This window comes from Megalobrama amblycephala, linkage group LG9 (assembly GCF_018812025.1).
Source record: "Megalobrama amblycephala isolate DHTTF-2021 linkage group LG9, ASM1881202v1, whole genome shotgun sequence".
Taxonomy (NCBI): domain Eukaryota; kingdom Metazoa; phylum Chordata; class Actinopteri; order Cypriniformes; family Xenocyprididae; genus Megalobrama; species Megalobrama amblycephala.
The window spans coordinates 11,582,737-11,610,028 of NC_063052.1; the positions used below are offsets into that span (position 1 = coordinate 11,582,737).

Sequence of the window (27,292 nt, forward strand, 5' to 3'; positions counted from 1 at the left end):
TGGGGAAAAGTGTCCCAATCAACCTCAATTCACCCCTATAGTTAATAGAATGTCTAACGTGGACTATCGAATTAAACTAATGTACTATGATAACCATAGTGGTAACTGACAAAGTACCATAATAACAAATGGTATAATATGATGGTTTAATATCATTTATTAAGTAAATATGGATCTTGTATGAACATTATTTCAGAATTATTCTTTCATTTGGCTATCACAGTTTTAGTGTAGCCTCTTACTATAACTATACTATACTATAGTTAACTATAACTATATTTATCTTGCTGACAGCATACCATATCAGGCTGAGATACTGTACTTTCGACTTCGGGTTCTACGTGCGGTCTAACGCGCATGCGCAGGTCAACACTTTTGTGCAGTTTGTAAGAATGGCACTGCGCGCTAAAGTCTTGAGATTCAGTTTGGCTGTGAATCGTAATTTACCTAAAACAACTGTTGTCTGCAACAAACGGCACTTGTCTGAAAAATCGTCCTCTAATCCGAAAGCATCCATTTCTACCGAAAATATCGATCATGTTCTCTACACAGAGGAACATTTTGCATTAAAGTCATCTTTGAGGAAGGTAGATATGACACCGTGCTATTGTGTTGTATCCTTAACACATATATAATTCTCTGTCGAGATGAATGTTGAATAAGTTTCTAGCTAACTGAATATCACGCTCATGTGAATGTGAATGTGCAGGTCGAATATTTTTCAGCAAGTGAATGTAGGTAAGAGGTCACTTTGTAGCTAGCTTGCACAGCTAGTTGTTGCATCTGTCTCGGGTTATATTATATATATAGGAACTTGTTGTTAATGTTGGACGTAATTCGATTTTTGGAAGGATTTGTTTGATATAAAGATGAATTTTCAAGATTAGACGCTTTGTTTTGGTGCTTCCATGATTGTCACGTGACGCTCATGTTGATTTTAAAGCTTGCTGTCAACTCCGGAATACAAGTTTTTAAAAAAAAAAAATCCCTTCTTTATCAAATATATACACTTTTAAAAACCAGATTATTCACATTTCATTTCATATAAGAGAGAACTTTTTTTTTTACTTAATAAGACTGCAGTCTCTTGTTCTCCTGTCATTTCTATCACACCAAGCAACAAACAAATGTTTTTTTGTTGTTGTTGTTGTTGTTGTTTTTCCCCCAAAAAGTTTTTCTCTGATTAGGATATGAATTAGAATAAAAGAATATCTCTATTAGGCCAACTGAGAGACATTTTGAAGATCAATTCATTTAAAGATCTGAGAGAAGTAGGCTATTATGAGGTTTTTTTTTTTTTAAAAGTCAGTTTTAATTTACTAAATGCTTTTGTGTTAGCAAGTTCAAGGCTTTTCTACAAAAAGTGCAGGAAAAAAAAGTTAGTTGTTTCCATTACACATCATTACCATCTCCTAGGAACAGTGTTGGGGAAAGTTACTTTTAAAGTAATGCATTACAATATTGCGATACTCCCTAAAAAAGTAACTAGTTGCATTTCTTCGTTACTTTTTATGAAAATTTTATGTGTTACATTACTTTTGCGTTAGCTACTTTTTCTCACCGGGGCTGGGCTTGCTTGTTTGTTTTTTAATAACAAAAAAGTTCTATTTTTGGCAAATATATAAGTATATTTGTGTAATTTAATATAGTTAATTATTGCAGGTTTGCAAAAATTCTGAGATTGCATTTCACTGTTTTTATTCATTTTGAGGAATAATGAATGTTTTCGTGCAAGTGTGATGTTCACATTTAGTCTAAAACTACAATAACCATCATGTTCACACAGCGCACACAACACCTCTGAACTTTATTTCTCTCAACATGAGAGCTGTCAGTCAAGAAATGTGAAAAAGTAACTTGGATATTTTGTTGTAAATTGAAAAAGTAATGCGTTACTTTACTAGTTACTTGAAAAAGTAATCTGATTACATAACTCAAGTTACTTGTAATGCGTTACCCCCAACACTGCCTAGGAATCATATTTGAATTAATAAGATTTAATTGAGTGAAAGTCACAGTAATTGTACTTCTGTATAAACTGGCTAGACTTGGAAGGGTTACAGGGCTTAGTTGGGAAGGAAGTTGTTTTCTCTAATTCCCGGTGGCTCCAAGTGTATCGGAATAGGCTGGTGTGAGAAAGGATATAAGTGGAAAACAGAAAAAGCAGCGGATAATGAGAACAATGCCGTTTGTAGAAGCGTGAAAGTCAGGGACATGAGTTTATTAAAAGAACTCACCAGAGACAGTGACAAGTTAGAAAAGTCCTTGACTTAGAAGCATGTAATCTTACATCTAAATAGAAGAAAAGATTGGTATCAAATTCAATAGGGCTTAATATTTGCAAGCCTAGTTCAGCTTGTACTCATGTATTTTACAATAAAATGCATTCCTTCTCAAGGTCATCTCATGACTCAAGATTAAATTCTTCACAGTATCTTACGCAATGCGTAATGCGTTATATAATGGGAGTATGATTTAAGAAAAAAAAAAATCTAAATCAATGCTTAATGCGCAAAATAGGGTTAGCACTTCCAGGAAACATCACCTACTGTGCTATTCAGTTTAGTTCATTGCTCTTCTGGGTGCATAAAGTGTTGACAAACCATAAGTCAGAGTTGTGGACCCCACCAAACAATTCGCAGCTCCGACCGACTAGAGTATTGTGGAATGTATCGCTAACCTTTATTAAGAATTAGGCACCTTGTACTGTAGGTTCGGACGCCACCCTTCCTTTCTGACTGTGTTATCCAGACAGTCTTCTGGGTTTTGAGTAGATCTAATACAAAATGAGACACTTCCGTTATATGTTCTCTGCCCGTTTTCCCCACCAATTCTTTCTGCTGAAGAAACTCAGAAACTAGTTCATGCTGAGTTTGTTAGTATGCTGTCGACCCTGGCTTCCTTTCATTATTATATGCTGTTTTTTCTGTTCACACTGCTTTTGAGCCAGGACGTTTTTGTTGGCCAGTGAAGCAGCATGTCTGCATGTTTTTGGGGAAATGTGGTGCTCATCCCTCTGCAATGTTTTTCTTTTTGACTTTTCAGAGCTCATACTGAAAGCTCAGTCTGTACACATATTAAACGTATATGCGTGACATATTAGCTGAAGAGGAGTCACAGCTGGAAAAGTTTATAGCCTTAATTGAAATAAAATGATTGGTTCATCATGCTTGAATCAACTTTGTTTTATTGTTCGCATAATGCGTTATTGAGAAAAGAATTTATTTCCTTTTCTGCTTCATTTGTGTAAGTAGATTTTAATGAATTGCCTTGCTTTCCTTTGACTCCCCCATTACAACATTTAGTGTTCTTGTGATCAGACACTAAAACAGTACAGACAATGAGCATTACAAGGTCTGATGACTTTTAATTGCATTTAGACTTCTGCTCCATCTGTTTATGATCTAATAGTTCAGCCAAAAATGTTGTTTAAAACCTGGAAGATATGTAAGAAGTTATTTACTCCAGACTGTTAGTTTACAGCAAGCAGAAGGCAAGAATGTTAGGTACTAACAACTTAAATTTCATTTTCTTCCTCACAAAAGGTATATTTGGCTTTGGAAGTCTTAAACTATTTTATAGTACCTTTGATATTCTTTGGAAACCCCAGTTTCTTTACTATTTTGTTGTATAGAAAAGAGCAGCCTGGACATGTCACTAAATTAGGCCCATAAAGAAAGATGATACTTATATAGTATTATAATGACATTAGCATTAGCATGCCGTATGTACATCCCAGCTGAAGATAATGAGGAAATTACGCCGCTTCCTTTGCCAAGTGCATTCCAAATTGCTACATATGGCACGCGCGTGCCCTGCTTACATATGGATGCAGAGGCAGAGGGATGATCACTTCCATTTAGAACTTGCTCCGTGAACCGTTCGGTACAAATACGTGTACCGTTACACCCCTTATATATCTTATATATATATATATATATATATATATATATATATATAAAATACACTTACTAATGCTAATGTCATTATAATACTAAAAAAGTATCATCTTTCTTTCATTCGTTTTTTTTTTCCTTTTTTTTATTAGTTCACATAGATTAAAGCCAGAAGAACAATGCAAATGCAAAAATCTTGCCAACAAATTTGTTCATGATTTATGAAATATACACTACCTTTCAAAAGTTTTTTTTTTTATGTTTATGAAAGAAGTCACTTATTCTCACCAAGGCTGCATTTATTTGATCGAATATTGTCAAATAGTATAATAATGCCTATTAAACCTGTTTTAAATTGTTATACTATTTCACAATATTAGCGTTTTACTAGCATTTCATAGACAGATAGATAGATTGATAGATTGATAGATAGATTGATAGATAGATTGATAGATATTGTGTATAAATATCAGTTTTTTCTTGTGATGGTAAAGTTGAATTTTCATCATCATTACTCCAGTCTTCAGTGTCACATGATCCTTCAGAAATCATTCTAATATGCCAATTTTGTTGCTCAAGAAACATTTCTTCTTATTATTTAATGTTGAGAACAGTTGTGCTGCTTAATACTTTAGTGAAAACTGATACATTTTTTTCAGGATTTTTTTTGTTATTAATACAAAGTTTAAAGGAACAACATGCAATTTTTTTTTGTACCATTATAAATGTCTTTAATGTCACTTTTGATCAATTAATTGCACCCTTGCTGAATAATATAACAACAGCAACAACAACCAAAAAAATGTACTGACCCCAAACTGTAGGTAGTGTAAAAAATAGCACATTTGGTAATAATTCAATTGAATTGGTGATATGATGTTCAGTTTACTGTTGAACAAGAAGTCCAGGGCTAAACTTGAAAGTGAAATGCATGTCACTCTGTCAGGAATATATCTTTTGGCAGCGCCTGTATGGCTCAAATCTACATGGAATATTGCTGCAGATGCTCACTATATTTCACAACAGTTATGTTATTACAACAACCAGGCGTCTTGAAGTGACTCAGAAGGAAGTTGAGAGCTTTGCCTCTTTTTCAAGGACGAAAACTATTGTACGGCTATTACACCCTATATAGTTTGAAGGAACTTGAAAACTTTTTCTAATTTTTGGCCTTTTGCCACTTTTATATTTAGAGAGGGCTGGAAGTGACCAGTAGAAGGAAGGTGTGGATCAGGAAATGACACGAGCCGGATTCACTAATTGCCAGGCCATATGTCTGTCAAAAATTAAAGACTCAACAACTTGTTTGGTTAATTTGAAAAGCTTTTGCAATCTCTTTTTTTTTTTTTTTTTTTTTAAATTTTATTTAACCCAACGATTGTTTAGAAATAACTGTATGGCTGGCTTAAAATGAACCCAAAATACGTTGAAAATTAAAAATCAGACAAATAATTACTAGAGGCAACAATAATAATTAAAAGGTAAACATTTATTAATAAGCAATTTAATAAATGTTTATTGTTTAATGTTTAATATTTATTGAACTTATTAATAAATGTTAATTTATTAAACATATTTGGGTTAATTTTAAGCAAGCAATACAGTAATTTTTAAAGTTAAATAAAAGTTACCCAGCAGGTGGGCAAACATTTAACCCAGTTGCTGGAATTGTCCATTTTCAACCCAACTTGGGTTGTTTTTAACCCAGCATTTTTTAGAGTGTGTTTGGAATCTTGGATATATAGTGATGGCCTTAAGTAAGTAAGTAAGTAAGTAGGTAAATGAACATTTTGACTGTTTTCCAGTTTCTGTCGTGTTGTTCCGAGACTTAATTCCTGTGAGTCACTGCAGCTCTTCCCTCCTCTGAGTTTACTACTTTGATATCCTGCTTCACTGGAATAAGTGCTTAATTGCCTTGTAACTATAAATAAGATAATATTAGGTTCATTTTTAGTTACAGTTCTCAGTTATTTATACTTGAATGTGTTACAGATCATCGATCAAGAGATCAACCCTTATGTAGACAAATGGGAGGAAGAAGGGCAGTTTCCTGCCCATAAGATCTTCAAAATCCTGGGAAGTGCAGGATTTCTGGGAGTCAACAAACCTGTGGGTAAGCAGACGTTTGCTACTTCAGATGTACCTTAATCAAGCACACAAGTAGTGACCCTCAAAAGAGTCAAAAGACCATTTTCCTTCTCCTCTCTGACATTTAAGGCAGGAACACACCAAGCCGACGGTCGGCCGTCGGGCAGTTTTTCTTCGTCGGCCGACTTAGTTTTCTCAGTGTGTTCTGCACCGTCGGCTGAAGTTGGTCCTCGTCGGCCTTTTTTTGGCCGATTCGAAATGTTGAATCGGCGTTGGAGCTCGTCAGGCCATCTGATCATTCTGATTGGCTGTTCAGATACTGCCGCCTGCTGTTTCGGAAAGGCATTTCACATCACGCAGGCGCAGAACTGACGTGCTGCTTGGCCGTCAGCTGTTTAGCGTCGGTTTGGTGTGGCAGGGCAACTTTGGACACAGACGCTGCCGACGTGAGCCAACCCCACAGTCTGCTTTCGTCGCCACTAGTGCGTCGGCTTAGTGTGTTCTGGCCTTTAGAGTTAAAAAGGAAATATTTTGCTGCTGTGCCTTCTCAAAAAAAACATCTGCCCTCTCCTAAAACTGGGATTCTTCTGAAAGATGCTGTATACCAGTGATTCTCAACCTGTGGGCCACAGGATGACTTAAAAGTGTTTAAATGAATAAATTACTGTTCATATATTAAAATATTCTAACTCTAGTATAAATTAAATAGCTAAAAAGCATAAAATAAGTAAATGTTCTGGAATCACAGCATTTTATATATATATATATATATATATATATATATATATATATATATATATATATATATATATATATATATATATATATATATATATATATAATGTGAGAGAGAGGCCTTAAAGTCAGAAAGGTTGAGAAACGCTGTATACAGAGCGGCAGGTGCTGCATAGTCAGTTTAGGCGGTTATATCCTATTTTTCATATTTTTGACATCAGACATTTCAGAACAAGCGGTTTGTCCAGCTAAAAGTATGTTTTCATAATACTATGAACATTTCTATTGCACAAGATCAATGAAAATTGATTCTTCATGAAGTATCCCCTTGAAAACAGCTGGTTGAAAAAGACACTTGTAATAAAAATCATTCTTTTGCAGGAAAATATGTGTTTTAAGTGCAAACTGGATAATTTTGTCTTTGGTAATGGTAGAAATACAGTTCTAAGTATACTTTTGAGAAAAGTAGAGGGAAAAGAGGACTGCAGGGTGCCCTTAAACAGTCTTAGGATTTTTTTTTTTATGTGAGTACAGATGGATTCATGAAAAAATAACAACATTGCTGCAGGAAGCAATTATGAGAACAGTGGAAAACACAAAATAGGTTGGTGGTTATACACATATCAATATGTCAGAGCACAACTTTTTGCCAGTCAGTTCAAAGGGTTGCTATAGCCTCCCGATATGTGAGAAGAATGATAAGAGAACCAAAAGGAAATACAATTTTAAAACTTTAAAAAACCATGGGCTGTTTGTGAAGTGTAATGACTTAAGTGTAAGTCATACAGAAGTGCTTCAAACACTTTATGTGAACACTCTTCTATGCATTTCATTCATGCACAACAGATTATCTGTTATTATATTGAACTTATTCAAATAACCAATGACTGTTGAGCCTCATTCTTAATACAGTTAATACAGCAGGTTAAAACAGTTAATATCCTCTTTTTTTTATATGACATATCCAAAGATTCAGCAACTAAGAATAGAATGCAGTATAATTGTTAGATGGCTGGAGGCTTTGGGGAAAACTTAAATCTGGCTTCATAAATCTGTAGGTCAGAGGAGAGCAGCACTTGCATTAAGAAGTGCTGACACTGTGACACTTCTGCATTAGCCGGCTGGATTTACAGCATCTTCTTAGGCAGAAGATTAGTACTCGGAGCGTTGCTTCACCTCATTTGATATGTGCAGCACAGATACACCAGCAAATCTCTGAACAATAACGTAGAATCTTTTCAGGTGAATTGTGACTTGACTGCTGTAGGCTAAACTGGAGGTTTTCCTGCACACGCTCTATATCTCTCTTTTGCGCACTCCCTGTTGAGATTTGGAGCTATTTTTATAATCAGAATCCACCATCGTCAGTGACGGCAAATTTAGCATTTTCACATTTATAGAAAGCAGAACATTTTTTAGTGAAAGGTAATAATTTTATGAAAGATATCAAGATGTAGGGGAGACTGGGACTATGGGTGAATAAAGTCAGTTTCTGCACTGACGCATATTTTAAAATCTTGCCTACAAAGATTTATTGAACATTTCCTTGGTTATTGCTCAGGAAAAAAGATACGGTACAGTTAAATCACATTACCCAGCAGCAGGGCTTATTGTCACATTATTTGAGGTAAGCTGTCACAATGTAACCTGCCTATTATAAGCAAATTTAAACCTTAAAACAATTATGAAACAACAAAAATGTAAAATGTAACGTATCAAACCATATTGCACTGCAAAACAAACAAACAAAAAAAAAAAATTCTTATCCAATACTTTTGTCTTGTTTTCCATTACAAATATCCAAAAAGTCTTTAAATCAAGACACATTTATTTGAGAAGCAAAATGACTTAGGTCTTGTTTTTCTGAAAATAATAATCAAAAATAAAACATTGCTGCCAGTGGGGTCATAAAAATAAACTTAATTCAAAGAGAAAAACAGATATGTTTCTTGTTTTAAGCAAACTTGCTTCATTTTGTCAATTTTTTCAGTAAACAAGATTTAAAGGTGCCATCGAATGTGTCTGTGAAGTTTCAGCTCAAAATACTCCATAGATTTTTTTTAATAAATTTTTTTAACTGCCTATTTTGGGGCATAATTAGAAATGTGCCGATTCAGGTTGCGGCCCCTTTAAATGCCCACGCTCCCCGCCCACAGAGCTCATGCTTGCCTTAAACAGTGCATAAACAAAGTTTACACTGCTAATATAACCCTCAAAATGGATCTTTACAAAGTGTTTGTCATGCATATTGCATGCATACTGCATCGGATTATGTGAGTATTGTATTTATTTGGATGTTTACATTTTACATTTGATTCTGAATGAATTTGAGGCTGTGCTCCGTGGCTAACAGCTAATGCTACATTGTTGGAGAGATTTATAAAGAATGAAGTTGTGTTTATGAATTATACAGACTGCAAGTGTTTAAAAATGAAAATAGCGACAGCTCTTGTCTCCGTGAATACAATAAGAAACAATGGTAACTTTAACCACATTTAACAGTACATTAGCAACATGCTAACGAAACATTTAGAAAGACAGTTTACAAATATCACTAAAAAATAAAATGTTATCATGGATGATGTCAGTTATTATCGCTCCATCTGCCATTTTTCGCTATTTTTCTTGCTTGCTTACCTAGTCTGATGATTCAGCTGTGCACATCCAGACTGGCTGCCCTTGTCTAATGCTTTGAACATGAGCTGGCATATGCAAATATTGGGGGCGTACATATTAATGATCCCGACTGTTACGTAACAGTCTGTGTTATGTTGAGATTCGCCTGTTTTTCAGAGGTCTTTTAAACAAATGAGATTTATATAAGAAGGAGGAAACAATGGAGTTTGAGACTCACTGTATGTCATTTCCATGTACTGAACTCTTGTTATTTAACTATGCCAAGATAAATTCAATTTTTAATCTAAGGCACCTTTAATATCTTAAGTCATCTTGCTTCTCAAGGAATCTTGATTTAAGAAATTTTAGATATTTGTGCTGGAAAATGACAAAAATGACTTTTTTAAATATGTATTTCAATTTGGTTTTATTGTGTTGACTTGTTTACTTAACAGCTACGGCAAAAATATGATGGTATTGCTATTTCATTTTGGAGGACATAATTCACACACACACAAAAAAATGAAGTGTTTGAAAGCACATTTGTGTTATGAACTTTTGACTCAAACTTATGGTTACTAAGAAATAGCCTTTGTGGAAAATCTAGCCCCAGTCTCCCATATGTATAATCACCATGAGCCTTCAACACTGAAACATGCACACAATGCTACATGATCTTAGGTTAGCATTTTGATTATTTTGCATGATGGAAAGTATTTTGAGTCCTCGTTTTAGAGTTTTGCTGGTTCCTATAACAACATAATCTTTATGAAATCACAGCTTTCAAAACCTGTCTGAAACAAATCCATCTTACAAAACACTGGCGTAAATCCAGATTGTCTGTTTTTCCAACCCTGGCAGCTTCAGATAAGGCACTAACACTCCATTCTTATCCGAACCATCCAGTGTTCTGACATTTACTCAAGACCCAAAATATGTGGGGGTTCACGGCCTCTTGTGTCTCTTGAAATACCTCTCATTTAATATCTATGCAATGATTAAATGTACTGTGCGATGTTACGCCACCAAACAGGAGAATCACTCACCACCGTTTTTACATGTACACAGTAAGCGGAAGTGTTGACCACCTTCCAATAGCTGACCTTCGTAAAGCTCAGATCTGCTTGTTGGCATATGACATCCTTTTCCCCATTTGTTCCAACTTTATATCCTAGTATTTCATACTATTACAATCCCATATAAAACTATTGCAACTCTTTGCTTTTTCAACTTGTTGCTGTGAGAATGAAAAAGATCTGCAAAGTTACATAGCACAAAGTCACTCCAAAGGGAGTTATTGTTTCTATCAGTGCGCACTGTTTCTGAACTCCCTGAAATGCCTTGATTGTAGTCTTGACTTTTTTTCCAGCTTTTCTTCTTTTCCGGGCATGCATAAAATAAAGGGGTGAGGCTGGATTAAGTTAGTTAGTAGTGTTTTGAAACTTGCGGCTATGGCAAGGGTCGTGATATTTACAAAGCGCTCAAATTACACCACACTGATCCAGCCGACCAATCAGAACACATTTCGCATTTCAGAAGGAGGGGCTTCATAGAGACAGGAACTAAACAGAGAGTTACTGACAGACTGGGAAGTGAGGTCCTGCAACAATGTAAAATATGTAGAAAATAAGGTGTTTTTTGAAGATTCAGGTCCAAAAAACAAAATCAAGATTTTGCAAAGGTACAGAAGAGGATTAGGGCCAAGCAATAATAAAAAAATAAAACCATCTCGAGATTAAAGTAGTTAAATTTCGAGATAAAATGTTGAGAATAAACTCGTTAAATTCCGAGAAAAAAGTTGTTAAATTACGAGAACAAATTCGTTAAATTATGAGAAAAACGTCGTTAAATTTTGAGAAAAAAGTCGAGATAAAATGTTGAGAATAAAGTCATTAAATTAACGAATTTATTCTCGTAATTTAATGAATTTGTTCTTGTAATTTAGCGACTTTTTTCTTGTAATTTAATGAGTTTATTCTTGTAATTTAATGACTATTCTCAACATTTTATCTCGACTTTTTTCTCGAAATTTAACGACATTTTTCTCATAATTTAACGAATTTGTTCTCGTAATTTAACGACTTTTTCTTGTAATTTAATGACTTTATTCTCAACATTTTATCTCGATTTTTTTTTTCCTGAAATTTAACGATTTTTTTCTCATAATTTAACGAGTTTATTCTCAACATTTTATTTCGACTTTTTCTCTAAATTTAACAACTTTAATCTCGAGATGGTTTTATTTTTTTATTTTTTATTATTGCTTGGCCCTAATCCTCTTCCGTACAAAGGTCCCCTTTAAGGTAAATTAAGCTAGTTTGTGATCAGGATAAACAAACCTTCCTTTTGGAAGCATCTCACTAGGTACTGAACACTAACAGACCATCTGTTTGGATACTGAATTGCTGGACTACAGCTGTTCCTGTATGCTGTATCTGTTTCCTCTGCTCTCTGGCTTCACTTTTCCTTATTTTGCCACACCTAATGTTGTCCACAACCATCGCGGGACCTGATGACAGAATACAGCATCCTGTAGTACTGAGGGAAACAAGCGTAGAGTTCACCACAGTCACTACAGGACTTGCTTTTCAACATTATTGTTACCCATATTGCTTGCACAGAATAGAATAATTTCCTTAATGTTGTAATATTTGTTTCCTGAAGGAAAATGCAAAATGAAATGGAACATGAAATGACATGAATAAATGCATGACATGTAAAGAATCGTGGGAAACCGTAATGCTCTTATTACGATCACATGTAATAGCTTACACGCCGTTTGCACAAGACATCGTAGTACAGTATGTTATAATGATGACTAAATGGACTGCAGGGGTGTGAAAAGGGCACGTCAAGTTCTTAGATTACTGCATGGCACAAATATGTAGATGACTTTTACATGATGCATAATTGTCTTCAGTACTGAAGTAAGCAAGTTCAGCTTAATGTTACCCAAGAACAAAGAGACCTGATAGAAAGGCTCTAAATTACAGCTGTTTTGTGATCAAAATGTTCAGGAAATTCAGCAAATTTTGCGAGACATTTGTCTAAAGTATTTATTTACAATGTTTACATGCTCATTAACAAAAAATTGTAGAGAGGAAGCATCTGCTCACTGGTTGTTTTCATTTGTTGCAGAGTATGGAGGTCTGGGATTGGACTTCAGCTACAGCTTGGCTGTGGCTGAAGAACTGGGGAACATCAACTGTGGAGGGATTCCCATGGCCATCGGCGTTCAGAGTGACATGGCTACACCTGCACTGGCGAGGTGATTTCTAAAATTAAATATTGTTATCCTTTGAGTTGGTACACCTCAAACAGTGGAATACTACACAGAATCAGAGGTCGCTTTAACCAAAAATATTTTCTGTCATTGATTGAATTTTTTAGCAGTGAAGGAAAAATCTGAAGCTGTCTTCATTTTGGCAGATTACACTGATCTATTGTAGCTTGTAACTGTAGTTTCCACCTCTGTCCATTTAGTGGCGAGTGCGCTCCAGTGTGGCAGCAGAGCGCAGGTTCAGCCTCCAGACAGTGTTGCCAAGTCTGTGGTTTTCCCGCAGAATTGGGCTACTTATACACCGTTTATGTCCGCTAGTTAAAGCGACCCCAAATATCATGTTATTTAGCCCCTAGAATCCGAATTTTACCAGGGGAACCCCACCAAAAACAGATTTTACCCCCGGAAAGCAATTGGGCTAGTTTTGGGCTAGTTTTGAGTAGCAATTGGGTGGGTTTTGTTGTGAAAGCCTGGCAACCCTGCCTCCAGAACAAAATTAAATCTGCCACGTGACGAAAAGTTGTCTGTCTGAGGCAAAGATGCAAAATCTAATGATAACTGCCTCTGCATCCATCTCCCTTTGATGCGTTTGATTCTGCAGAGGCGAGCATTCAGTTTAAGTCAATGCGGACCAGGAGGAAGTCAAGGCCAACAGATTTTTTTTGTTTTAAGCATTTAGTCACCATGGAATCAAAATTAAAAATTCTTATTTTTTATCTAATATTGCATCACTAATTGATTCATCCGGGCACATCATATCATTATTATTTAAAATTCATGTTCCTCATAATCAAAATAACGTCCCCTCCCTCTTGCAATGACATCTCTTCTCTGATGACGTGTTTACTGGCACGAGGGCGGGGCAACCTGTCACTCACATGAGATCGGCCAATAGCAAACCACAACCATCCAATCAATTCTCCATGGACAAATTTTTTTTTTCTTGTTCGAGAAGCCGCTTCACTTGGATATGCATCACAATCATCACAATAGGGGAAAAAAAAGACTATTGCAACTTCCGTTTCATGCCGACTTTACATTTGTGAAAAAAAATGGTGTAAACTTATAAATAAAATCTATGATAACAAAATATATCATGTAGTTTTGCTTTCAAGTAAATTGATCTGGTTGTAAGTTTTAATATTTTATTGAGAAAAAAGGCAAAAAAAAAATTAAAAAAGAAAGAAAATGATCGTATGTGTTGACAGACTCTTATAACAATTTAAACCACCTATTATTTATTATAAATAAATACTGTAGTTATCAGGAGGGGTCCTTTCCTCCTTTTATATACCATATTGTGATTGCAGCAGGTTGTACACGGTCACTGAGGGGATATTACTGCACTGTGCTCACTCTCTGGAAACACTCATTTTTCTGTGCATATCCACTTTGGCTATTTGGATTCAGAAAAACAGGGATTTTGATTAGTGTCCTTTGTGATTCTGCCTTAGGGAACAGTTTCTGAAATTGCATTTGCTGCTAGTAAAATGTAAATCTCTCGTGTAACCCTTGCATCTCATGAGCTTTAAATCACAGCTGCTTTGACATTGTGAGGATGTGACTGTGACTTCTGTGCTGTTTTAGGTTTGGTTCTGCAGAGCTCAAGAGAGACTTTTTGCAGCCCTCCATAATGGGAGACATAGTGGCCTGCCTCGGGGTGAGCGAATCAGGGGCCGGCTCTGATGTAGCAAGTAAGTATTTTTGCTGAAGATAATGTACCCAACAAGAAAGACATGATCTTTATATTGCCAAGGGGGTGTTTTAAACAAGATCTAAACATACACCAGACACAAATCTAAAATTAATTACTTTCTCAAATGAAGATATCAAAGCATTTCAGGCCAGGGAGATTAAAAGACTCGCCTACATGGGAATACCACACCAGGGTATGCAGAGCTATTTTCTATAAATGTATTCAATTTTGTATTTGAAGTACAGCAGGCACTAGTCACAGATTATTAATGAGTTGCAAAGAAATCTAAACTTGTTTTATGGTGAAGTGAGAGTAGTGTATTATAAAACTAAAGCTAATATTACAAGTGTATTTAAATATTAGATGGAAAAACTTAAACTTAAGATAAATGTTGCCTTTGCAACGAACTAAAATAAATACTAAATTTACTAAAACTGAAAAAAAAAATCTAAAACTTAAAAAATGAAAGCTAATTCAAAATGCAAAAAAATAGTACATTATATAAATAATACTAAAATAACTGTTTAAGAACTTGTTTCAGTAATTGAAATAAAATGTGAAATAAAATCGAATATAAATATTAGATGAAAAACCTAAACTTAACATAAATGTCACCTTTGCAACTAAATAAAATAAATAAGTTGAGTACTAGAATTAATAAAACTGGGGGAAAAAATCAAAGCTAGGAGCTAAATATATATTTAAAAAAAGTAATAAAAAAATACTAAAACTTCAACTGAAATTTAAATGAAAACTGAAAAAATATAAAAAGCTAATTTAAAATACAAAAAAATAGTATATCAGTTATAAATAATACCAAAATAACTGTTCAAGAACTTAAAAGTAAAAAAAAAAAAATTAATATAAATATTAGGTGGAAAAACTTGCAATACTTACAATAAAAGTTGCAACTAACTAAAATAAGTTGAAGTACTAAAATGACTAAAACTGAAATAAAAATAAATCAATGATATATAATAGTTTAAAATACAAAAATTAATAAAATATTACTAAAACTTATATTAAAATGAAAACCGAAAGTATTCAAATAAAAGCTAATTCAATGCTAAAAAATACCATTACAGTATATAAATAACACTGTTCAAGAAGTTTTAAGAACTGTTATTCAATAAAAACTATAGTTTTTGAGTGAAAAATAAAATAAAGTCTTTTTGTTTTTGTAGCTTTTTTATTGTTTAAGTTAGAGTGTTTAATATATTAATAATAATAATATTAAGTTAATATTTTTGGAAATTGGTAAATAATATTATTTTTATTAATTTAAATCATTTTATGTCACCCTTGGAAGTTCAGCCTCCTGATTGAGAACCACTGATCTAAAGTTAAAAATAAGTGAATTACTTGCTGGGACCCCAGGAAGAGTAGCCACTATCTAGGTAGTGGCTAATGGGGATCCAAATGAACAAATAAAGTCTAGTCTGTCTCCTCCAGGCATCAAGACTAAAGCTGTGCGCAAAGGAGACGAGTTTGTCATTAATGGAGGAAAGATGTGGACTACTAATGGCACACAAGCAGACTGGATGTGCCTCCTGGCCAACACCAGCGATGACCCTCCACACAAGAACAAATCCCTTATCTGCTTACCCATGAATCTGCCTGGTAAGACTGAAAGAAAAAACACACAACTTTTGGAAAAGAGTTGTTTGTCTTCCAAAGAAAGCATGCTAATGTTTTACCATTCGTCTGCAGGCGTTCATATTCCACGTAAGATCGATAAAATGGGCATGTGGTCATCTGATACAGCAGAAGTGTTTTTCGATGACGTGCGTGTGTCCTGCAAAAATGTCATAGGGCAGGAGGGAATGGGCTTCACTTACCAGATGCTGCAGTTCCAAGAGGAGCGACTCTGGGGAGTGGCCAATAGTAAGTAATCCTTTCCGACTCCCACACATCCAACCGCACGTCAAACGTTGCTCTTCGTTGTTGAGATTGGCATGGGCATGACGTCCGTGTTTAATGTCAGTGGTGCTTGTGTGTATACAATAAATCCAGATCGCTCTCCTCTCAGGCCCAAATGTGTTTACAGATGAGTCAAACATTGTTTTAAGGCTTCTGGAAGACCTTTTGAAAACATTTCTGCCTACTTCCTGTCTTGATGTTGTCGGGATTAAAATCCTACAACTATTTCCTATTTAATTTGTTGAAAAACACTTTAGAATTTTTCCCTTTGGTATGTTAGACCGGAGACGTGACCAGATACTGTCGTACTTCTTGTTTTTCAAGTCCTGACGATGATGGAGAAAGTTGTCCAAGAGACCATTAATTACACCAGACAGAGGAAGATCTTCAATCAGCCGATTCTGCACCACCAGGTCGTTCACTTCAGGCTGGCTGAGCTGCAAACAGAAATCGAGCTGTTGCGCTCACTTTTGCATCGCGCCACAGGTGAATCCGACTGTTTCCCAAATTATTTTAGCAGCTATGCAATTTCATGGGTTTGGGTCTGGTAGGTCTACAGGGCCACCACTTCCAAATTAATAATGGAATGAAATAGTGTAAACTAGAGCTGCATGTTTAATCATTAAAATCCTTTGACTAGTACGGTCACAGCGGAACATTATATCTGTGTTGCTGCTGCCCCAAATCGAGCAGTTGTCATGTATAGGTATGAAACAACATGTATCCATGGGTTTCATGTGACGTCACTGTATTCTATCGCCGCCATATTTGTGACCGGTCTCAGCTGCGCGCTCTGTTTAAGTCTATGGTGACAGCAGCTACAACTGGCAGAGGAAGGCCAACGAAACACTCTCAGAAGGTTCACAACAAATTTACAATATGTCTGGGATATGTGGTGCTGTTAGCCGTTTCAACAGTCGTCAGAACTACACATTTATTTGATCCCAAAGGAATTAGATCGGCAGAATTATTGGCTTCATTCAGAAAGGACCATACCACTGGCAGCAATGCACAACATTAATAACTGCTGGGACTGTCATTTACATAACATTATAATTGTATACAATATTGTATTCAAATATTGTGAATTCTAGTTGCTGTGTTTCGGCTTGTTATTACAGGATGAACAAATTCATGACACGAGCTGACTACATTACTTAGTTCAAGTACATGCGTGCATGATTTTGTGCAAATATAAGTTGTAATTTTATGTCTATCTTGTATAAATATATATGAATTACCCTATATAGGATGTGTTCCGTTGAGTTAATTAACTTAAAGCGCTTCATTTTACGGATGTTCATTCAGCGCGCGCAGCTCAAATAATACTATCAAAATGAGATGATTTGAGAAAAACATCTGTTATTGTTCGTGATCCTTATTAATCAAACCATGTGTTGCTGAATATAAAACAAGAACAATATAAGAGCTAGTTATTAAAAATATTGTATCATTTTTTTAAAAATATGAAAGTTTTAATATTACTGTAAACATTTTAATGACTTAATCATTGCTGTTTGAGCTGCGCACGCTGAAGCTGAAGAGAATAAAAACCCGTAAACAAAGTTAATTAACTCAACGGAACACATCCTATATAGGGTAATTCATATATATTTATACAAGATAGACATAAAATTACAACTTATATTTGCACAAAATCATGCACGCATGTACTTGAACTAAGTACGTAGGCATCTCGTGTCGTGTATTTGTTCATCCTGTAATAACACGCCGAAACACAGCAACTAGAATTCACAATATTTGAATACAATATTGTATACAATTATAATGTTATGTAAATGACAGTCCCAGCAGTTATTAATGTTGTGCATTGCTGTTTGGCTGCCAGTGGTATGGCCCTTTCTGAATGAAGCCAATAATTCTGCCGATTTGGGATCAAATAAATGTGTAGTTCTGACGACTGTTGAAACGGCTAACAGCACCACATATCCCAGACATATTGTAAATTTGTTGTGAACCTTCTGAGAGTGTTTCGTTGGCCTTCCTCTGATAGTTGTAGCTGCTGTCACCATAGACTTAAACAGAGCGCGCAGCTATGGAAAAGTTTTTCCTTCGCGTTTTTCACACACAGACAACAACATTGTCAAAATAATCCCCATTTACACAGATCTGCGAAAATGATTAAAAACACTGTATTATGCATGCCAGGCCAGTAGTTGGCGATGTCACTTTGTAAAGAAACACTACGTGCCTATAGACTGAACACGTAATCACATTTTTGTAATTTATATGGAGACGATACCAATACTGTTTTCAAAAGTTTGCATTTTCAGGCCCCAAAACACTGTCGTCGTGTAAATGAACGGCCAAAATGCATAAAACGTTTTCTGTTTTAGTTGAAACGGTGTAGTGTAAACGGCCCCTAACACATGGTATCATTATTTCTGTGTTACAACAATTTAAATGATCACAGAATTAATGGGATAAAAGTTTATAGTTCAGATATAAACACTGATGTCTATGGTAGCTATCAAAATAAATCACCTTTTGGAAGTAACCTGACGCTTCAAATTAAGATCATATCAATTACGTTGTTAGTTAATAGTGAAAACTGGACCCTAATCTAAAGTGTGACTGAAACAAGTGAAATTATAAACTAATAGCTGAACCTCAGTGTATACACCTGAAAATGAATGCCTATAAAATGTATATATTTTCTGTGCACTTTCAATAGCTCTGTACATTAAGGGAAACGATGTGACAAAGTTGGCGTCGATGGCCAAGCTGAAGGCAGGACGACTGGCCCGAGAGGTCGGCGACAGCTGCCTCCAGTACTGGGGTGGCATGGGCTTTACCAGTGGCGTCCTAGTCAGCAGGTTCTACAGGTCAGTTTCTCTCATCTGAACTGCAGTGACATCTAGTGACATTTAAAGGCAACAGGTTTAGATTGCGTGTGCTCACTCTTGAATAAGGGCGCTTATGGTTCCAATGAAGCATCTGATACATATGAATGCATAATATGATTTTGAGGGTGTTGAAAGAGCTGTGAATCGAGTGTCCAACTGATTTTTAAAAGCGTAAAATGTTGGCTAGTCTAATCCTTATCTGTCAGGTCACAAATAAATCAAATCCAATTTTTGTCTTAACAGGGACTCCAGATTAATGTCTATTGGTGCAGGAGCTGATGAGGTGATGCTGTCAATCATATGCAAGTACATGGACACGCTACCCAGGAAATGACATTACTGATATAAATACAATGTGAAAAAAAGTGCACTTAAAATGAATCTAATGCTAAATATATATGGATTAGTAAAATCCGTTATAGTAGCAGTTACAACACAGTTTAGATGATTTGTAATTTGCAGTCAGATATTGTTGCCTTAATGAAGACTTGGTTGATGAAAACCTGACAAAATTATATGTAACATATGTAAATTCTGAGTATAGTTGTATATGATTACGTTTGTTAATATGCATGAAAAAAATTGTTTTCACAGTGTTTGACAACATAAAGGAAATGTTTATGTAATAATTCTCTCAAAAATTACATTTATTTACAAACTAGTCTGGAAAAACTTAACCATTATGTTAACCATAAAGAGCAGAGGGGTTTGAGCAAGAACTTCAAAAAAATAATACAAAACATTTCTAAATTACACAATTTCTGGGGTGGTTTCTTTATATGGTTGGTATACAAAACTGAATTGCACATAACTTCACATCTCAGTATGGTTTTCACAGTCTCAAGATCAGCCCTTTGAACACTATATTCAATAAGCACAATTTTTGTGGCAACTCTTTCAAAGATGCTGTGAAGACCTGCATGGATTAGGTCTGTGCTAAATTGTTTACACCCATCCAGCTTCACTTCTGGCCAGTTGTCATAACCTGAATTTCCAATTATACAATTAAAAGGGAATACTGTGATGTCGCATACCTCTCTTTTAAAAGTATTTAATCAGTATCCATATAGAATATTAATGTTAGCACACATTTACAGCACTGAAGTTCTCCTAAAAGAATAATATCATTAAATAAAGGTCATTATTATTATTGAGTAAAAGAAAGACAGAAGCATGTTAATCTTTTTTCATGACCAGTATTAAAGGAGTAGCATTATCCCTGCACTGAGGGGACTTTAATTTTGGTGGGTTGGGACAGATTTTTGTTTCATATTGCACATTGTCACTCAATGGTTCAGCACTGTCACACACTCCTTGTAGTCTCTGTGAGAATTCTGATCCTGTACCCTAAATGAGCATGGCACATACGAAATGTCCTGGATCTCATCGGTCCTGCGATCACCTCAGTTTGATCACCCAGTACAGGACAATGAAAACAAACAGGGCGAACAGCAGCATATAGCAGTACACCTTGGTTTGGCTTCCCCTGGCGAGGAGCTTCAATCTACCCATGGTGGATCCCAAAAGACCTCCAGTTGAGTCGAAGTCCGAGTCCTTGAGGACAAACAAACGCGAGATGTTAAAGATATTCAGATCGGTGTTTTGATGAAGAAACTAAATTTTATCAATAATAATTTCCCTTCACTTACCATTTCTCCCAACATTTTATTCTGGTACTTGACTTCATTTCCAATGTCAATCGATAGCTGAAATAGATGTAAACGGATAAATTATTTTTTTTCCTTAGATATATTGTATTGAAATAAATACATTATATAAATGTATGTATATACACCAATCAGGCATACAATTATGACCACCTTCCTAATAGTGTTGGTGCCAAAACAGCCCTGACCCATCGAGGCATGGACTCCACTAGACTCCTGAAAGTGTGCTGTAGTATCTGGCACCAAGATGTTAACAGCAAATCCTTTAAGTCCTGTAAATTGCAAGGTGGAGCCTCCATGGATTGGACTTGTTTGTTCAACACGTCCCACAGATAGTCGATTGAATTGAGATCTGGGGAATTTGGAGGCCAAGTCATCACCTCAAACTCGTTGTTGTGCTCCTCAAACCATTCCTGAACCATTTCTGCTTTGTGGCAGGAGCATTATCCTGCTGAAAGAGGCCACAGCCACCAGGGAATACCGTTTCCATGAAAGGGTGTACATGGTCTGCAACAATGCTTTGGTAGGTGGAACATGTCGAAGTAACATCCACATGGATGGCAGGACTCAAGGTTTCAAACTGTGATGCATTATGTATTCTGACACCTTTCTAGCAGAACCAGCATTAACTTCTTGAGCAATTTGAGCTACAGTAGCTCGTCTGTTGGATCGGACCACACGGGCCAGCCTTCGCTCCCCACGTGCATCAATGAGCCTTGGCCAATGAGCCAGTTCACCACTGTTCCTTCCTTGGACCACTTTTGACAGATACTGACCACTGCAGACCAGGAACACCCCAAAAGAGCTGCAGTTTTGCCTGATCGGTGTATACATATAAAGGTTTTGCAACACAGTTATTAAAATATAAAATGAGATGTTCAAGCCCACTCACATGTTTAAGTGCGTGTACTTTAGCTTTCAGTCCCTCCTGTAGATGTTCGTTCTCCTCCTCATACAAGCTGTATCCACTCGCAACGTAATTGCCTTGAGGGCCCCCCTCACCTGAAGAACAATTAACAATCAGGTCAAATTCACTAGATAAGATTAGAGTTTCTGAGTATTTTAAAATACAAGCACAGCTAGCTATTTCAAACGTTGCCACGTATGAATTAACATGTATGAATTGATTTGACTTGTCTAAGGTGGGCAGAGCAAATCATTTACACAGGCTGGCTGGGGAAAACTTAGACAAGTGCCTTGACATGCTAGATGTGTATTCATCAGAAACTACTCAACATATCAAAGGGGACTATAAATATAACGTGGATACAAAATTCAACATTAGCTTTTTCACAAAATATTATTTTGAGTATCTAATTAAGTTGCTGCCCAATTTTATTTTTCAATTAAAATTAGACTTTTAGATGATATTTTGATGGTTCCTTTCAATAAAACTGTTTAAACATTATCAAAATAATCTAAAGTTAAGCTTGGATGTGTCATTTATTTTGTCATACACGCAGAAACACTGACAAACACTCATTCATTGATGTAAACATCTAACTTATATTAGTTAAAACAGCTGGTCTGCTATTGAGAAAATTAGACCCCGTTTAGTCTGGTACAGTTATTTATCCAGAAGGTTCTCTGAACCTGGAAACTGTGATATTTAGCATGATTTGGTTGTTTAATCTCGCAATCTGTGACTGACTTAGCTTAGCATGAGCTTCAAATATCATAACAGAGAGGAAACATACTTACCCAAACCTGCACGCCTCATTATAGCCCGGAAATCTGTATGATATGATATACGATAACCACAGTTTGGAAGTAATGAAACAAATATTAGTTTATCTTGCTATTCAGAGCCGCTGTACTTTCCCCTTCCAACTCAACAAGCGCCACGACACCCTACGGAAGCCGCGAAGGATAAAGCGACACGCGAAAGGGTGAGTGGGTAGTGAAGTTTTGTTTGCAGACAGCTGACGAGTTACAAGTTACCATGAAAACAAAATGGACACTTATTATGTTTTGTGTAATATTGCAGTGTTTATTATAAATGATTTTTTTTTTCTAATTCATGAGTCCTTGTAACCTTTTATCAAAATAACATCAACTCTGATGACGTGTTTACTGGCTCAAGGGCGGGACAACCTGTCACTTACATGAGATCCACCAACAGTATTTTTTTTTCTTTTTTTTTCCAGTTTTTCTACTGTATACAAGGGTCGTTGATAGAGAACATGGGCATTAGCTTTTTCAGCACTGAGATTCAAATTTCAATTCACATACAGGTGTAGTAAGCTATTGGCATTTCTCAACATTTGTGGCCTACCAATTTACTTAAAAAAAAAAACATGCACACATAAAATGAATTATTAAACGAATTATTAAAATGACTAAATATCTTTTATTATACTGACCACTAATGCAAATTGTTCTTTGGCAGTTGTGGGAGACCATTTTGTGATTCACTCTGAATCCAGGCCATAACCATGTCTTGAACATTGGTCAGTGGGAACTTCTACTATAAGAGTAAATAAAATTGCTTAGACAAATCCAAATTAAACCCTGCGGCTCGTGACGACACATTGATGTCCTAAGACACGAAACGATTGGTTTGTGCGAGAAACCGAACAGTATTTATATGATTTTTTTACCTCTAATACACCACTATATCCAACTGCGTTCAGCACTCGCTTAGTGAGGTCTGATCACGCTCTGACAACGGCAGTGATGTCTCGCGCATATACTTCAATTGAGTGCTAGACATCACTGCCGTTTTCAGAGCACGATCAGACCTCACTAAGCGAGTGCTCTTCAAGTGCCACTAACCATTCCATAGAATTCAGTGCTGGTTGATTCATTCAAGTCAGAGGTTCAGACCTGGTTTGAAAGCTGATAATTCCAACTTGCTACATTTTTGAGAAGAATTCACATGAAGGCTAATAATGAACAAATGGTCAAGATTTGAGCATTGGATTAGAGCCAGTCGGTTTGAAAACGCTGCACTGATTGTGGAGCAGCCACTATTTTTTTTTCTTCTTTTTTTTCATAGATATAAAATTGCCTGACCTTCAATTATAAATAACTGTTAGATCAATGTCACTATCACATCCATGTGTGCTGGTGGCTATCATAAACTTTTAATGCTTGCTGATCCAACATACTTCAAACATTTAAATTTCAAATTGTGCTCATTCTCTGTTTAACCCTAACCCTTTTTTTGAGAAATTAACTTTACAGCTTAGACAGGGTTAAAATGAGGGAACAGTTCACAGAATGCCATTTACTGAAACCAGTTAAGATTAATATAGACCTGTAACATTCTGATGCACGGTATTCACACTAAGATGGCATATAGCATAAATATGTCAACATTTGGATATTTTACAGAGACAAAAATCTGAAAAAAAGCATTTTTTTCAGAAAAATTTTAATAGTTATTCACATGTTGGTGAAACATAATATTTAATCAGTAATAAATAAAAATCTGGTTAAATAGAAACCTACACCGCACCCATAGGGTACAACTTCTGTCAATATAAATAACATCATAAAAATAATACTAGCAATAATAAATGAATATATAAAAGTCATACAATAATATTTAAAGGTGCCCAAGAACGTTCTTTCACAAGATGTAATATAAGTCTAAGGTGTCTCCTGAATGTGTCTGTGAAGTTTCAGCTCAAAATACCCCATAGATTTTTTTTAATTATTTTTTTTAACTGCCTATTTTGGGGCATCATTAACAATGCACTGATTTACACTCGGCGCCGCCCCCTTAAATAGCGTGCTCCCTGCCACACCAGCTGTCGACTATATTACAGCGCATTTACAAAGTTCACACAGCTAATATAACCCTCAAATGGATCTTCAGATGTTCGTCATGCATGCTGTATGCATGCTTCGAATTATGTGAGTAAAGTATTTATTTGGATGTTAAAGTTTTATTCTGAGTGAATTTGAGGCTGTCCTCCTATGGAATTACGTTTGTTCCAAAAATAATGAACGTAACTTTTCAAAAAAACTAATCGAAATATAAATTGAAACTGAATAAAATGTCTTTGAAACTTAAAAAAATAAATCGCAGGCAAAATGTTTGACTTTGTTTTTTATTACACTGCATGTTTTGCTAACAGTTTCTTTTCTTTCTTTCACTGATCTCTACTTACAAAAGCATTTCCAGAGTTTTCATTTATGCTTCTGAAGTTTTCGTTTACGATCCCAGAGTTTTCGTTCGTCTTTCTGGCACAAATCTCTCGCGGGGGCGGGGCCAGCAGTGGTGTGTTCTCATTGGCTACTGAGTTTTTGATTGACAGCTTCTTCTTGACCTGGAAGTGAAGACGTCAGCGTTGTGTTTACAATTACATGTGTGGAGGTGAGCGTCTGTAAGCGGCTTCTTGTTTCATTTTAGTGATGTAAAGATAGGAGTTTTTATTATTTTATCTGTAGCTGCTGCTACTATGGTGAGATGATTTCTTAGGCCTAGCACAGACGAATGATATAGCCTAATCATCATTATCATCAATCATCGCGGTAAGTCAGTATTTTTTACGTTTACAAAATCAATATAAGTAACATTACTTGCTTTTGCTTTTTCAGATGGAGAGGTATTTTAGAGCTCATTTAGAGCCCACTTTAACCAGCAGTGTTGTGTTGATTTAACCCAATCATTACAGGATCTGGTTATGTACTGTACATGCAGCCTTGGATTAGATCATATTTAAAGGGGAAAAGGTAGTCTTTAATAATAATACATATAAAGTACTGTGCAAAAGTCTTAGGACACCATTACATGTTGTTTTAGCAATGGTATAGTGACCATATAATTTTTTTTTTTCAGTCTTCTTATTAGAATATGACCAGGAAATACTTTAAATTTGTAAGCATTATTGAAAAAAAAGAGACTTCTACAGGCTAAAGTGGCAAGTATTTAGTGACCTCTCCTTACACTTGAGTAATAGTGAGAACCTGGCTCTCTCAAACCTAAATGGAATGGAAAATGACTGGAAGGCCAAGAAAACTTTCAAAATCTGATCAGAAGTTTCTCCTTTGAAAAAACTGGAAGTCTAGGAGGTCACGTTAAATACTGATTTTTGCTTATAGAATCCATTTTGTTCACATGGGTGGTCATTAAAACATTGCTAAAACAACAAAGCTAAGACTTTTGCACAGTAGGCCTACTGTATGGCCAATGCAAAATCTAATACATGAAAGTAATTATGGCTGAAATTATATATAATTTGTTTGAAATAAATATTTTAAGTCTGCATAATTTGTTATGTGGGAATTCAAAGCAGTTTGTATTGTTAGATTATATAATACATCTGATTTCTTATTTTCCAGGGAGTGGAGCAACTTTTCCATTAACAAAATTCTGATGCTGACCCAGAGGAGGGAGTGGTAGCCCCAGAGAACCACTGTCCCCATCAGACAAGAATCTTATTTTGTTCAGACACATCACCTTTGACTGACTGAGATCTTGATCTTCAGACACCTGATATTATGCAAATATTTAAATTGTTTTTGGAGCTCTACATTAAAACAAGACATAGTTCACAAACACACAAAAGGTTGTACTTTATTCTTATTAGTCCATACTGATCTTGGATTAGCATACCAACAACATATGAATGTTAAAGTGATAGTTCACCCCAAAAAAATTCTCATATATTTTACTCACCCTCATGACGTCCATGATGCATATTACTTTCTTTCTACAGATAAACATGAATTAGGATTTTTAGGAAAATAATACATGTCTTCGAGTCCTAAAGACACAGTAATCAGTAATCCATGCAACCCCAGTGGATGAATCAATGTCTTCTGAAGTGAAACAATAGATGAGAAAAATACAAATAATTTAAACTGTTTTAATTATTAACAATAGTTTCCCACCAACCATCATACGTGTATGGGTTACAGTCCACTTATGAGATGGACACAGAGATGGACTATTTTCTTAAAGATATTTGTGCTTACGTGGAGAAAGAAAGTCATACAGTCAAACCAAAAATGTATTCAGACAACATAAACATTTCATTTCATTCATTAAGTTTATTCACTATAGTTTAAAAAAATGGTAATAAAATGAATTTTACACATGTATTCTATAATAGGTGCTTGTGCATTTTTATAGTAATGTACTGTATATCATGAGAATACTGTGCATTACATGAATATGCAGTTAGTGTTTTGTGGATTCTGGTCGTTCCTTTCACAACATAATTGCATCCAACACTTTCACTTTTATACTTGTGTGTATGCTGTACTGACAATAAAGAATTTAAATTTATTTGAATTGATTCATATTTTCATTTACATTTATTCAACTGTTTTTTTTTATACAAGTCACAATTGAAACTGTTGATGATTGTTAAAAAAAATCAACTTTAATTTGTTAGATGATAATGTTAACTAAATAAAATTATTAGAATGATAAAAAAAATGGCAACAAGATCATTCTTTGTGAAGTTTCACAAAGAATGATCATTCATGTTTCATTCTTACTGAAATGCCCTTTGAGGTCTATACCGTCTTACAGCAAGCCACAACTGTTATTTTCATATTGTTTGAATCCT

The 27,292-nt window shown here is 35.4% G+C and overlaps 2 protein-coding genes across 2 annotated transcripts; one reads left to right on the top strand and one right to left on the bottom strand.

Annotated features, from left to right (window-relative positions):
- Positions 1-346: 346 nt before the first annotated feature.
- zgc:85777 (uncharacterized protein LOC405871 homolog) lies at positions 347-19,851 on the top strand. Its single transcript, XM_048201572.1, has 9 exons — positions 347-587; positions 5,889-6,009; positions 12,474-12,603; positions 14,203-14,309; positions 15,764-15,931; positions 16,022-16,195; positions 16,556-16,717; positions 18,927-19,077; positions 19,342-19,851. Exons 1-9 carry the CDS (start codon positions 393-395, stop codon positions 19,430-19,432), a joined length of 1,299 nt encoding a protein of 432 aa, XP_048057529.1. The 5' UTR covers positions 347-392; the 3' UTR covers positions 19,433-19,851.
- A 455-nt stretch (positions 19,852-20,306) lies between these two features.
- bet1 (Bet1 golgi vesicular membrane trafficking protein) lies at positions 20,307-22,635 on the bottom strand. Its single transcript, XM_048201573.1, has 4 exons — positions 22,467-22,635; positions 21,658-21,767; positions 20,748-20,804; positions 20,307-20,652 (listed from the first exon to the last, which is right to left on the bottom strand). Exons 1-4 carry the CDS (start codon positions 22,483-22,485, stop codon positions 20,497-20,499), a joined length of 342 nt encoding a protein of 113 aa, XP_048057530.1. The 5' UTR covers positions 22,486-22,635; the 3' UTR covers positions 20,307-20,496.
- Between the last annotated feature and the right edge of the window lie 4,657 nt (positions 22,636-27,292).

Excerpts from the sequence above, each read along its gene's own strand:
- zgc:85777 (XM_048201572.1), top strand. The coding sequence starts at position 393 with ATGGCACTGCGCGCTAAAGTCTTGAGATTCAGTTTGGCTGTGAATCGT. Across the intron at positions 12,604-14,202 it reads GCTACACCTGCACTGGCGAG|GTTTGGTTCTGCAGAGCTCA; the intron begins GTGATTTCTAAA and ends GTGCTGTTTTAG. Across the intron at positions 15,932-16,021 it reads CTTACCCATGAATCTGCCTG|GCGTTCATATTCCACGTAAG; the intron begins GTAAGACTGAAA and ends ATTCGTCTGCAG.
- bet1 (XM_048201573.1), bottom strand. Across the intron at positions 20,805-21,657 it reads AAGTACACGCACTTAAACAT|CTATCGATTGACATTGGAAA; the intron begins GTGAGTGGGCTT and ends CATCTATTTCAG. Across the intron at positions 20,653-20,747 it reads ATAAAATGTTGGGAGAAATG|GACTCGGACTTCGACTCAAC; the intron begins GTAAGTGAAGGG and ends TTTGTCCTCAAG.